The sequence below is a fragment of the Emys orbicularis genome, chromosome 11 (genome assembly GCF_028017835.1).
Source record: "Emys orbicularis isolate rEmyOrb1 chromosome 11, rEmyOrb1.hap1, whole genome shotgun sequence".
NCBI classification, from domain to species: domain Eukaryota; kingdom Metazoa; phylum Chordata; order Testudines; family Emydidae; genus Emys; species Emys orbicularis.
In genome coordinates this window covers 58225350-58240061 of record NC_088693.1, presented here as the reverse complement: position 1 = coordinate 58240061, position 14712 = coordinate 58225350, and the positions used below count along the sequence as shown (strand labels likewise).

At 40.3% G+C, this 14712-nt stretch overlaps 1 protein-coding gene across 1 annotated transcript; it reads left to right on the top strand.

The window, feature by feature from the left end:
- The first annotated feature begins 1649 nt into the window (after positions 1-1649).
- On the top strand, positions 1650-14415 carry KCTD18 (potassium channel tetramerization domain containing 18). Its single transcript, XM_065413708.1, has 7 exons — positions 1650-1682; positions 3275-3477; positions 5628-5839; positions 7442-7635; positions 9051-9145; positions 9599-9707; positions 13848-14415. Exons 2-7 carry the CDS (start codon positions 3321-3323, stop codon positions 14413-14415), a joined length of 1335 nt encoding a protein of 444 aa, XP_065269780.1. The 5' UTR covers positions 1650-1682; positions 3275-3320.
- The last annotated feature ends 297 nt before the right edge of the window (positions 14416-14712 follow it).

Here is a 14712-nt window from a genome sequence, read left to right as displayed (position 1 = left end):
CAGGTTTTCATAGGGGCACTGGTTGACTCCACATCAGAAAGAGCACCTGCCTGAGAACCTTCTAGTCTCTACACCAAGTCTTACTTCAGTTTACATCACAGCCAGCTACAACTGTATGAACATGCCTTGCCGCACTTGGTCATATGTTGGAGTGCACATACACTACACTGCTAGCCAAACTTTTCCTGTAGCCCCTCCAACTCTGGCTCAGGATGATCTAATTTCTGGTGAAACATCTAATAGATAAAAAGGTCACAGGACCATATTATGTCACCATAGAACTGGCTTGGTGGCTGGTCTCTGCAAACACGCAGAAAGGAGTCCTCTTTTCATTCTCCTGCCCAAGAAAGACCCTAACCACAAATGCATCAGGGTCAGGTTGGGTAACTCACATGGCAAGAATGGCAGATGAAATATAATATTGATAAATGCAAAGATAATGCACATTGGAAAACATAATCCCAACTATACCTACAAAATGATGAAGTCTAAATTAGCTGTTACCACTCAAGACACAAATCTTGGAACCACTGTGGCTAGTTCTCTGAAAAAAATGTGCAGCGGGAGTCAAAAAAGCGAACAGAATGTTAGGCACCATTAGGAAAAGGATAGATAATAAGACAGTAAATATTATAATGCCACTCTATAAATCCATGGTACACCCACACATTGAATACTGTGCAGTTCTGGTCACCCCATTGCAAAAAAAGATATATTAGAACTGGAAAAGATAGAGAGAAGGGAAACAAAAATGATTAAGAGTATGGAACAGCTTCCATATGAGAGGAAAGATTGAAAAGAGATAATTAAGGTGGGATAAGATAGAGGTCTATAAAATAGTGAGCAGTGTGGAAAAAGTGCTCAAGGCAGTGTTCACCTACCACAAGAACCAGGGCTCCCTCGATAAAAATAGTAGGCAGAAGGTTTAAAACAAACAAAAGGAAGTACTTCACACAACTTAGTCAACTTGTGGAACTCTTTGCCAGGTGATATTGTGAAGGCCAAATGTATAAGTGGGTTTAAAAATGAATTGGATACGTTCATGGAGGATAGGTCTATCGGTGGCTGTTAGTCAAGATGGTCGGGGCTGCAACCCCATGTTCTGGGTTTCCCTAAGCCTCTCACTAGCAGAAGCTGGGACTAGATGACTGGGGATGGGTCACTATAATTGCCCTGTTCTGCTCATTCCCTTTGAAGCATCTGGCATTGGCCACTGCCTGAAGACCGGACATTGGGCTAGACAGACCATTGGCCGTTCTTATGTTCTCAAACGTGTAACCGGAGTGTAACTACACGGACCTCTCTCCTCTGGAGTCTGCAGATAGCCTGACACACACGCGCTGAGAAATGTGACCTGCCCCACTAACCTCACTCCCCAGGTAGGGATCAGAGGAGTTGGGGGTGGTGGTGTCGCGCCCATGAAAACGGGGGCAGATTCGCGGTGCGGGTCCCCCCGTGGGGGATACGGGGCAGTTTGCAGTGCAGGGTGGGGGTGCAGCACCCCCCGTCCCGTCTCACCCCTGGCCCCACGCCCCGGCTCCGAGGCGCAGCCGCTGGGCTCCCGGCGGGGCCGCAGGGTGGCGCTGTGCGGGCTGCGGACAGTCCCTGTGGTGGCAGCGGCGGCGGCGGCAGCGGCGGGCCTGCGCTCGGTTACTCTCCCAGCCCCGGGGGTGGCGGAGCAGGTACTGACTCCTCTTCACGCCCGCCGGTTCGCGCCCCCAGCCCCTGCGCGCGGGCGAGGCCGGGCTTCTCCCGCGGGCTACGCTGAGTGGGCCTGAGGGGAGAGCCCGCCCCCTTGCACGGGGAGGGGGAAGGGCCTTGCTCCTGCGCTTCACCGGCCCGGCGCGCACGTTAGGTGAAATACGGCGCTCGCCACGGCGGTTCGCCTCCTCTCGGCGGAGCCGGGCCGGCGTCTCCCCTCGGCAGCCCTGCAGCGCCCCGCTGGAGGGGCCGGGACAGGCCGGCCGGTCTGGGCCGAGCGCGGCGATCGGCAGGCAGCCCGGCTGCGGGAAGCGAGGGGAGATCCCGGGCTTCGCCCGACTGCCCCGTGGGGGCGGAACGCGGGGGGGGGGGGGTGCCTGAGGGCAGGCGCCGGTCATGGGCGGCACCCACCGCGCCCTGGGGTTGTTTTGCGTAAACCCAGCCGCGCTAGGGGTGTGAAGGCAGATGGAGACTCCCGCCACGGCGGGTGTTGGACTCCCTGATCTTTGTATGATGCTGGGTTGTTGTCGGCCTGTCACATGAAATTACACCGCTGTGTGTAGCCCGGCAGCACAGACGTCACAGGGTAAAGAGCACTTGTGACTCTCCGCAACTCTGTTCATGAATAAAATATCATTGCACAGACTGGAAGTGCAGTGGCTTTTTAAAAAAAAATGCCACTGTTGGAGGCAGCTGCTTCGCCCGACAGTGAGATTAGCAATATGGGAATCCAGTGGAACAGTTGCCAATCTGCTTTGGTCATGGCTGCCATAATAAAAAGGATTCTAATATGTCTTTTACCTCCTCTAGTGATAGTGCAAGGCGTAATCAGTTCATACTTGTGACTGACTGGAAGATCCTCAGAAGGGTTGAGTGAGAAGTATTAATATACACAATGTGTACTTTTAAAAACAAATATTGAAGTTTCTCTTCTGATGCTTATGCCAAAATCTAAATCATACTGGGCCCTCATCTGCAGTCAACTCAGTGCCAGTAGACGCTTGCATCCACAAGGAACCCCACTGAAGTCTCACATTATCAGTATGACCGGTGAAACCACTTTTTGACAACACCGCCCTGTATTCAGCAACACAAATTAAAAACAGGTTTTTGAAGAGGCGAAAGGCACCATATCCCATTACTAGTCCTTTGAACTATGCAGTTTTTCACCAATGTCTATTTTTAAAATGTTTCCAAAAATACCTAAGATTTTTATTCCATAGTTGTTCACCACTACTTTCACATTATAGAGTGGCCAGGCAAAATTCTATGTACACATTTGCCTAGGGAGAGTAGTTGTGTGTGTGTGTTTGGTATTTTTTGTTTTTTTTCCTGAGTTAGTGAGATATACAATTTTTTTTTTTAACTTTGGCATAAAGGCAGATGATTCGCTTTTGGGCACTAGTAAATTTTTAGGATAATTTTCAAGATAGATGTACAGTATTTTTTGGCTTTGTTTTATTGTGTTACATTAAGATGCCCAAGTTGAACAATATTTACTTAAATGTGTTGTATGAAATATGCTTTCCTTGTATTAGAATTAACTACTTTTATTTCTGCAAATTTATTACAGGTTTTAATAGAACATAACGATATTAATATTGAAATTTGCAAATGCAATGGAAGACGGCAAGACTGAAGAGGTGCTAGATATTCTTCGACTTAATGTGGGAGGTTGTGTGTACACAGCCAGACGCAAATCTTTATGCCGCTTTAAGGATTCAATGCTAGCATCTATGTTCAGTGGACGTTTTCCTCTAAAAATAGATGAGTCTGGTAAATAAATCTAAGTTGTAAATATCTAACATCTGCTCAGGTGGCTTTAGAATCAGTTTAAATTGTCAGTTTAAATACTTTTCTACGTTACGCCGTATTCAAGTTACAGAGATACCGTATTAGTTACTGTAGCTAATAGGCAGAAAGTGCCATCATATATTCTTTCAATCTTGAGAGGCACCTATGAAAACTTTGGTTACAAATAGAAAAATAAATAAAAGTAATACATAGAAAGGGACAAGAATACTTCTCAAGTAATCTGAGTCAAGTCTCCAGAATCAGAGACACTGTAAGAGGATGGAATAGTGATAAATTATAAAGCTGCTATTTGGATACAATCCTGTGGCCTGAATTGCAGAGGTGGTGAACACCTCCAGATTCCATCAATTTAGTGGGATTTGTGGGTGCTAGGTACTTCTGAAAAAATCAAGCCACTAGCCTTCAGTTATGGACACCACAAAATTAGAGAACACTTTTTTTTTTTCTTTAAAAATTACGTTTAGTTTTTAGGGATAAAATCTTTTATGATTAATTGACCTTTACTAGCCTCCTCTTGTTTTTCAAATTAAAATGCAGTGTAGTCATTCAGGCTTAGGGCTTGTCTTCACTTACATTTTATAGCGCTCTAACTTGCTGGCTCAGGGGTGTGAAAAATCACCCCCCTGGGTGCAGCAAGTCTGAAGCTTTAAAGCGCTAGTGTAGACAGGCTCCGAGCACTGGGAGCTAGTCCCCTCGTGGAGGTGGATTACCAGGAGCGCACTTCAAAGCGCTGCCACGGGAGCATTCCCGCGGCAGTGCTTTGAAGTTTCCAGTGTAGACATACCCTTAGGTTGGAGTCCAGGCTCTGGGACTTTTTCACCTCATTGCAGGGTCTCAGAGCTCCTGAGCCCCATATCTACACTACAATTTTATAGCCCTGCCGCTCAAGCCCCACAAGCCAATCAACTGACCGGGGCCCGCCTCAAGTGTTTTGTTGCAGTGCAGACATATCTCTAGACTTTATCGGAAAATGAAGTTGAGAATTTAAGAGTTTACGATAACATTATATTCCAAAGTTGGCGTAAATTAAGTGTTATCACTAATTTTTAAAATGCAATGGAAAACTTTAAAGTTAAATGATAATGAATGATTTTCTAATATGGTTAATGAGCCTTTATACCATAAAAATTGTTTGAAGGGATTGATTTTAAGGGTGCAAAGTAACTTACAGAATGCGTCATTGCCAGTAAAGAAGACTGCATTTTTTAACTAGCAAAGAAGTTAGATATGAAAAGCTGATTTAAACTATTTTCAGTGGAATCAAATTCTGCTTTAAGTCATCGCTATGCAGCCTCACTGCAAAGAGTGGGGTTGCACTGCTGTTATTGGAGGCAGAATTAGACTCATTACTGTGTGCTCACTTTTATGAAGGGACACAGTCAACTTAAAAATCACTTCTGTTTGAAATGTTTTATCTGTTTTTTACATGTAAGATTACTGTAATCGAAAGACAGAGAAAAACAGCACTTTGTATATAATCAGTTTACTTGTTGGCCCTGTACAGTCAATTTCTCCTTTTGCTTCTGTGGCTCTTAGAAAAAACAAATAAGAATGTTGTAAAAGTCAAAAAGGGAAACTTAGGGACAAGTGCAGTACTGCAGATGAAATGGCAGAACTCTTTTTGAAGCAGACTGGATTTCAACTTGATATTGACTCCCTAAGAGCAAGATCGGATGCATCTAGAGTTAGTTTGATTTTATCATTTAAATAGAAGACATGTTTTGTAAGGTTATATTTGGTACAATCAGTTTAGGCCCTTATCCTTTAAAGTGATCTGCACAGACTGACTCCAGATTTCTCATTAGGACTCCAGCTAGCATAGGACTCCACTCCAGGATTGTAGGATTGGGAGTTTAGTTTGTTCATCTGCAAATTAAGAAATACAGTAGAGAAGCAAAGAAGCAGTTTTAAAATAAGTGATGACATATTGCTGGGAAAAGGATACCACTCCCAAGCAAGATACCTTTTTAAATAACTATTAAGAAAGTCATATATATTCACCACTTGATACATTATTAATTAAAGGATCCACTTGATAATTTGGTAGAATATGACAAAAATTCTGCCTTTAGTTACAAACCGTATTTTAAAAGATTTTATTTTATTTTCAGGGGCTTGCCTTATTGATCGAGATGGAAACCTCTTTGAGTACCTTTTAGATTATCTTCATGGAGAAGTTCGGATTCCTAAAGATGAACAAACGCGAATTGCATTGCAGGAAGAGGCAGATTACTTTGGCATCCCTTATCCTTACAGTCTGTCTGACCACTTAGCCAATGAAATTGAGACATATTCTTTAAGGTCAAATATAGAACTTAAAAAGGTCTTGGCATTTTCTTATGTTTCTAAAAGTGTTCCATAATTCATATTGTTCAGTTGGTACCAAATAATATTTGAATAACCTGTATATGTCATCAATCAACTCAGAGTTTTAGAGGAAAAAATCACTTGCTACTTATTAGAATTGCCAATAGAGTCATGGTAATTAAGGATACACCAGCATTTCTCTTCATTCTGCACCCTCTATTTTCATGGGTTTGTTTTTTTGAAAATTGTCAACATTTTCTGTAAAGCAGTACTCTAAATTTTACCTTCAGTTTCAAATGCAGATCTTCTGTGAAAAGTGACTTTGTAAAATTGGCATTGTGAAGTTCGATGTTTGTGTTTCAGTGACTTCAGATTTAATTCGATCATTTTACAAGATGTTTCTTTATCAGCCTTGAAAACTTTTCCCGAGATCTGAAAGACAAACTGTGTATTTTAATTTTCTTCTATCATCCCACATAACCATTGCAGTGCCACTCTGCTAAACTCTAATTAGATAATGCAGTTCAGGGATGCATAAACAGGGACATATCAGGAGTAAAGAGGTTATTTTACCTCTGTATTTGGCACTGGTATGTGCTGCTGGCACACTGTCCAGTTCTGTTGCCCACAGTTCAAGAAGGATGTTGATAGGAGAGGATTCAGAGAAAAGCCACAAGAATAATCAAAGGATTAGAAACATGTCTAATAATGATAGACTCAAGGAGCTCAATCTATGTAGTTTAACAAAGAGATGGTTAAGGGGTGACTTGATTACAATCTATAAGTACCTACATGGGTAACAAATATTTAATAATGGGCTCTTCAATCTAGCAGAGGAAGATATAACATGATCCACTGGCTAAAAGGTGAACCTAGACAAATTCAGCCTGGAAAGAAGACATATGTTGTGAATGGTGAGAGCAATTAGGCATTGGAACAGTTTACCAAGGGTCATGGTGGATTCTCCATCACGGACATTTTTAAAATCAGGATTGGATGTTTTTCTAAAAGATGTTCTAGGAATTATTTGGGGGAAGTTCTATGGCCTGTGTTATACATATAGTCGGACTAGATGGTCACAGTGGTCCCTTCTGGCCTTAGAATCTATGAATCTATGGCAACTGAGGGCAGTTAGAATTTAGTTTATTCTGTTGAGGCACAGAAGGAACACAATGCAGCACTCACTGTTTTAGGGCTTGTCTAGAGGATATTTTTTACTATGCTTGATTGCTAATTAGCTCAAGTTACCTATCACATTTAAATGTGAGAATCTAGACACCACGAACAGAAGTTCCTGATCTACTTTCTCTAGACCATTATTTTATATACTTTTATCATGTCTCCTCTTATTCAGCGCCTATCTAAAATAAACAATTACAGTCTTTTCAGTTTTGCTTCCATGTCCCTAATCATTCTTGTTGCTGTTCTCTGAATTTCCTCCAATTTCCAATATTCTTTGAGGTAGTAAGACTAGTACTGCACACACTCTTTTAGATGTGGCAGCACCATTGATTTACTTAGTAGAGTTCATTATTAAAGCCAAATAAACTTAAATGTGACAAAATGTAGTCATTTAAAAAAAATTCTTAGTATAACAACATTATATTTCCCCCCCCAGGCTTTGATAGACTTCTGTGATTCTTACGGTTTAGCCTGCACCAAGCCGACCGTTTGGGTTCTGCACTATCTCAACACATCTGGAGCAAGCTGTGAGAGTAGGATTATAGGTGTGTTTGCCACAAAAGCTGATGGGACTGATGTACTTGACAAGGAACTGGGAGGAAGAATAAATAATAAAAATATGTACAAAAGGTAAGATGATTGGACATCAGAGAGCATACTGAAATGAGATTGTCAGTTCCTCAGGGTGGGATCCTACCTTCTTTTCTGTTTGGAAAGCATCTAGTTAATACATTGTTGTTACTACTGGAAATTAGTAAAGTAAATATCTAAAATTAAGCAGGGAGTATAATAATTAGAGCCCACAAAAGATGGCCAGTTTACAGTTACTGTAAATCCTCATTTTGTTTTAAGGACTGTTTTAAAAACATCTTTCCCTTTTAAAATTACATTTTCATTTAGGCAGATACTTCCATTAAATAGTGGTGAAAAATTGTATATATTAATCCTTACTCAGATCAGAAAACAAATGCAACGTTTGTTAGTTACTAATGGAGTCACATTTTAAAATCTTATCTGACAAGACAGGAGGAAGAGATAGACAACAGGGGAATGAAGAAATGAAGGCAAAAGGAAACTGCCTAATTTATGCCCAGACTTATCAAAGGACATAGAATCCGTTGTGGAATCTCCATCACTGGAGGTTTTTAAGAGTAGGTTAGACAATCACCTATTAAGATTGCACTCAAGGCAGAACTAATTATTAGACCAAGGGACTGGAGTAGAAGATCTCTTGAAGTTCCTTCCAGTCCTACGATTCTATAATCATGTTCTTCAATACCACAACCGTTGTGCATTTTAAGAATAATAATGCTAGTTACTAGTACATCTACATATTTTTGGGTGGCTGGAAGCACTCTGCTTTTAACCTTGTACCTCATGGTACACCCAAGGGGCGTGTGTTTTGTAACAGTACACATATTTTGATTTTTTTGCTTAAAATAAAGGTGAAAAAAACAACAACAAAGTAGTAAATGTGGGAACAAAACCTGATTATATTGTAAAAAAATATTGGGAAAAAAAAAAGGTTGGGGAAAGTAGTCCTAACAGTCAAATCAATTCCCTTCAGAAAACGTTGGAGTCAGAAGTCATGTCTATACAATAAATACCAATTGCTGACAATTCATGTCAGCAGCAGGTGCAGTTAAGCTGGAGTTGGACACTTTTCAGCTACAAGTATAAGCAAGGACAAATTTTGTTCAGCTCAGGTTTCTGAAACTGATAAACCATTTGTCCACGTCAGCCATTGCACAAAAACAATGTTCAGCATGAGTTCAGCAGCATGCATGGCTGATGCCCATTTTCAGCAGTGGGTATTTTTTGCAGAAGACAGGTAAATCAGAGGGGTACTGATTTATAGAAATTAAAAGGATGTTAAAGTATAACATTTTCATATCCACTTTGCAAAAAGCCTACTAAGAAATCCTTGATTCTTTGTGCGTAAAGGAAGGGAGTGAAATATTGTTTTGAGGGTTTCGTACAACATATGTTGTCTAAAAAGTATAAACTAGATTAATACATAATTTTTACTTTTAAAATATTTCTAGAGAGGCTGGAAATAATGTCCAATACATCTGGAGTTATTATTCAGTGAGTGAACTGAAAAAGATGATGGATGCTTTTGATGTCTGGGAAGGGAAAGGTACAGTATTCATTTTTTTCTTCCATTTTAGTAGTTATACCTCTGTAGGGAAGTATAAGAAATCCCAAGTGCTTTGTTCTTCACCAAATGACAACAAAAATTACATTTCTGAATGTTTTCAATAACTCAGTAATGGCATGAGGTAAGAGAGCAACCTTAGTCATTTTTTGAAAAACACGTTTTCAGGTGTTCCTTAAACTGGGAATGTTGAATGGAGATGAATTTCAAGGAGTATTGAGCTTCATATCCTACGAGCTACTATCTCAAAGGTGCGATAGGCTGGCCAACATAAGGGAGGAACGCCTAAAAGACACATAGTATTGATGCACAGATACCTGTCAGTCATAATTCTAAAGCAGAGGTGTCTTGAATATAATAATAATTCTTAGCTTTTACATATATACACATGCATTGAGTATGTTCCCTCAGATGTTGTTAAGTATCTTGTCTTAGGAACTTCAGGTTTCAGCTATTGGAGAATGCCCCAGCTGATAGAATGTTGGACTCTTGAAGAACGCCCTTTGAGAGGAAGTCTCCATCATATGTCTCCAGTTTGTAAAAGGTATATTCACTGATTCAAACTCTGATTACTTGAGATACACCGTAGAATGCACTACTGCTTTTATAAGAGAAAACAACTTAGGGCTTGTCTTCACTATGGGGAGATCAACCCTGCTGCAGTCGATGCAGCAGGAGTCGATTTAGCGGGTCTAGTGAAGATCCGCTAAATCAATGGGAGAGCGCTCTCTAGTTGACCCTAGTACTCCAGCTCTCGGAGAAGAGTAAGGTAAGTTGACTGGAGAGCGGCTCCTGTCGAGGCAGCGCAATGAAGACACCGGGGTAAGTCAACCTAATCTACGTCGCTGGAGTAGCGTATTCATGTAGCTTTAATAGCGTAACTTATGTCGACTTACTCTGGTAGTGAAGACAAGCCCTCAGTCTCTTTATTAAAAATTTTAGACTCCATTTAAGTAAGCTTTTGAAATAATTATGAACTTCAAGTTTCTATCTTTCATTCTTCACTGTCTCTTCATTACACCTTCATTTCTATAAAATCTGTTTTTTATCGGGGGGAAGAGAACTGCAAATCTGACCTCAGTAGAAGAAATTTAACTTAATTTTGGCCTGTGGGAAGGTCTTCCTTATTCTACAGTCCTTCTCCTACCTCACAAACACACACTTTAAAATGGGCAGAGAAGGTTCTAAAGTTTAGAGAGAAGTTGTGTTTTGGTTACTGATCCAGTTATCTGTTGTTAATTGGATTGGCAGCCAAATGAAACGTCTGTCTGAAAACTGTCCTAAAGTTTTAACTATTCACTTGTTTATTTCTTGCCTTCCATTGCCTCCTTAATTATACCAGTATGATTTGTTTGTGTATTTGTATCTAGAGTTTTTGTGCACTTCTTATCTCTCCACTCCTTCCACAAGTTTTTCCTCTTCTTTATTTTGTTCTTTCTTGTGCTGGTGTTCTTCCCTACTCACTTTTTTTGGTGATACCCTTTCATTCTTACCCTGTTCTGAAGGATCCTACATAAAAGTGATCCCTGCATTACTCCTAGTCCATTGTTGGTGTGATGGTTCTCAGGGTACCCAGGGTTGTGAGCTACCTTGTTATCCCATGCCTCTAGGGAGAGGCAGTCTTTCTTGTGGTAGTTGGGTGTCAGCTCCCTGGTACCCCCAGCCTTTCAGCCACTCAAGGTCTCTTCTCTGGATTATGTCAGTGTTAACTTCACCTGGCAGGTTAACAGTAGGCGCACCCCTATTCCTAAATCTCTTCACATCTTTCCCCCCCTGTGATATCCAGTCCCTAGCACTGGCTACTTACAGAAATTCCAAATCTTCTGCTCCCTAAGGACCAGTGTACCCCAGTTTTGCCAGTTTACTTTAGACCACCAAACCTATAAACCACACAGCACTTGTGAGTACTTTTAACAAAACAAAATAAGGTTTGTTGAATAAAGGTTTAACTAGAAATGAGAGAGAGAGTGGTAGAAACAAGTGGTTACAACACTAACAAAACATAAAACGCAAACTTGGGTCTACACTTATCAATGATTACCTTTCCTATGTAATAAAGTAGATTTTCTCCCCAAAGTTTGGTCTTTTGCCGAGCTGGCTGATTTCAGACAAACCAGGATGCAAATATTCATGAAAACACCCCCCCCCATCACCAGGGGTTTTCCTCAGTGAATGGAGGTCCTTCCCCTCACCCTGTTATATTCAAAACAATCTTTTGTTTTCTATTCATAGGGTAAACCCCGTCTTGTTGTAAAGTTTCTTTTTTTCCCTTCAAGTGGTTTCGGCTGTTTTTCGTTGCCTCTGCTGGTTTCCCATTCAAAGTCTTAGTATTGCACAAGGCTAAACAATTGAACTTTGCATTGCATTACTGGCCATACAGGGTGGGGTAACTCCCTCTTGCCCAAATTGGCCGTTGCTGAGACATCCCCATGACTAATCTTTACTTTTTTCCAAGTCCATAAAGCATACTTTCAGTACAGATACATTGTTCCTTAAATATTACCCATATGTACATCTCACAATGATTATGAAGATTGAAAAGTTAGATGCTTTCTGTAGATACCTTACATGTTAGTCTTTATGGATAAATATCAGGCAAGATATTTGTTTGGCATAATGAGTTTGTCAGGTCTGAGGTGAGAGCTGTTCATAAAAAACAGGGTATCCTTTCCAAGGGGTCTCTGTGTCATAGTTGAGTTATCTGTTTTCCCATTAGATTGCCAAGCAGCCTCCATTCCCTCCTGTACACTTCCAAATTCTATTCCCTTGTATTTGTATGTTCACTGTCTCCTCCACTTACCCCCATCCCTCTCTCATGATGCAGAAGTAAAGGAGTTTGAAACTCAGTAGAATGGTATAATTGTAGTCCATTTCAGTGTGCTTTGATGCATCTTCATAGGTGCAGTCAATATGCAGAAGCACAAATGTGTGATTCCTGCTCAGTGGGATTTTCAGACACCCAGTTGAAACCCTTGATCTAGCCCATTATTCTGATGAAGCACTGTATAATTTCTTTTAGTTTACATTAGATAATCCTAGTTATTCCTATGGGAATATTTCCTCTTAATTACTGCTGATAAGAAGTGGGTTGAAGATTAGGTTGTTAGTTTTCATTTCCTCTCCCCTTCCTCCTTTTGTTCTGGTATGTATTATATGGACATGCAGGATACATTCCCTTCTCGTGTGTCTCTCTTAAAAAATGTCCTTTGCCTCATTACCTTACACTGGTTTTGCAAATCATTCCAAATAGTATTGCCTTTATCCTTCATATTGACTTCTCAGTTTTACAAAATTAGTGAATAACGATCTCTGATACTGTTAATTCTTCCAATGTGAATCCATGGGGCACTCACCAATCCCTTTTATTCCAAAGCGTTAAGTACTCACAAGAACATCCATTGTTTTGTCCTATATCTAAATCTGTTCTTTCACTACTCAGGTAGTTCACAAACTTCACATTCTATTTATAGTACTGACTTTCTAGTTGAATGTCTCTTGGTGATCACTACAGAAATCTTTCCTGAAGTTCAGGTCAATCATATCTACAGCTTTTCTTTGTCAACTCCCCAAAGTTCTCTCTATGGCAAATACTTATAGTTTGTTTCATACTCAGTGTTCTAGGCTTTGTTACTCATTGATAACAGGAGAATTTCCTTGTCTTTTTCACTGTGGCAGTCAGCATTACGGATTAATAGTTTGCTGGCTTTTGCCTTAATACATTTTAAAAGTATTGACAAAATTAGATAGGCTTCACTGCAAACTCTGTGCTCCCCTTTTTAACCCCCCCCCCCCCCCCGAGGTTTATATATAAATTTGCTAATTCTCTCTTTGACCTACTTTTGGCTTGGATCAAATATAGCCCTTATTTTGTCAACCCTTAAATGTTCTAATTTCTTCATCCGCTGTTTCAGTGTGACCTGGATTTCCACCAGTTTTATTTTTATTATATCCCTGATGAATTTAAATCTTCCTGGCATCTGTTCATTTTCCATTGCCACACAGACTGAGAGAAAGTGTTTGTTGAACATTGTAGAAATGCTAGCTACTTCTGCCAAGAACATAAATTTGCCTTTTTTTTTTTTTTTTTGGATGAGATCCTATTGTATCTTTCCTTCACTTACCCTTCATTTGTTCTCTTGAAAGTCTTTAGTGGAATCTTCTTTTCATTTGGGATCTTTGCTTTTCCTATAGCTGTTTTACTCTTTAAGTTGGTAATCTTGTCAGTGCTCTTATGTACCTGAGGTCTTTCATTTTTTAATATATTGGGGTCTTTTTATTGGGTATCACAGGAGACCTTTGGCCATACCCTAATTTATCTGAATATTTTCAACTTCCCCCACTCTTTTATCCTCTCAGTTCTCTCCTTCACTACTCTCTCATGCATTTTCATCTAGCACTTTCTGTATATCATCTCCTTTTAAGATATTCTTATAGTACTGTCTTAAAAACCTTTCATGACAGGTAAAAATATGTGGGGGTATGGCTGATAGGAAATAATGACTGCTAACAACTTGGAGTAGCATAAATGAGTAACTACAACTGACCTTGGAATAAACAAAAGATCAGATCTGTGGATGAATGTTGGAGACAAGCCATTTCATAATGATAGGTTAATTATGTGTGATGCATAGAATAACTAAAACACCTAGATTGCTCCTTTACGACATAGTCTTTTGTTTTACAGACGATTAATAGACTTTACTGAAGAGGAGGAAGATGGTCAAAACTTTAAAGCTGGTCCTAAACCAATTAGATTTTCTGGTCCTTCAACAAGTACCCACATCAAAGTCAAGAACTCTGCTTCATTAAAGGTAGCTGCCTGTAACACTTCTTCACATTCTGTGGTAACTCTTAAACGACCCATCAGTGATAGTTTGGTACAGCGCAAAGTAGTGCCAAAAACTGAACTTACAACGTGCCCATCATTGCCTACAAGTTCTCAGGCATCTTATGGAACTGAAGGTGCTGAAAATGGGGCAGCATATCAAACTACATTCAACATCTCAATGTCTAAGAAACCCATGACCACTCGTGTGGTAAAACTGAAGCGGACTCCATTGCGTATTGTGTCACCATCTCAGTCATCTTCCTCACTGAGTAAAACAGATGAACAGGAAGTTCCTGCTGTTGAAATTCCTACTACTTCTACATCACTAAGAGAGAAAGAATCCAGTATATCAACAGTGAATAGTAAGATCAAGAATAATTTGGAGAATGACAAACTGGGGGGGAGGGATAGCTCAGTGGTTTGAGCATTAGCCTGCTAAACCCAGGGTTCTGAGTTCAATCCTTGAGGGGGCCATTTGGGGATCTGGGGCAAAAATCAGTACTTGGTCCTGCTAGTGAAGGCAGGGGGCTGGACTCGATGACCTTTCAGGGTCCCTTCCAGTTCTAGGAGATGGGATATTTCCATTAATTATTTTATTATTATTATTATTATTATTATTTGGATGATGATGTTTAATTCTTTAGCAGAGATTTCCTGGCATAATCTGCTAAACCAAGAGTTTCTGACCCTGGTGTCAAAGGACACATCCTGGATTATAATT

Coding starts and splice junctions, on each gene's coding strand:
- KCTD18 (XM_065413708.1), top strand. CDS start 3,321: ATGGAAGACGGCAAGACTGAAGAGGTGCTAGATATTCTTCGACTTAAT. Junction 7,636..9,050: donor AATAAAAATATGTACAAAAG/GTAAGATGATTG, acceptor AAATATTTCTAG/AGAGGCTGGAAATAATGTCC. Junction 9,146..9,598: donor TGATGTCTGGGAAGGGAAAG/GTACAGTATTCA, acceptor ATCTTGTCTTAG/GAACTTCAGGTTTCAGCTAT.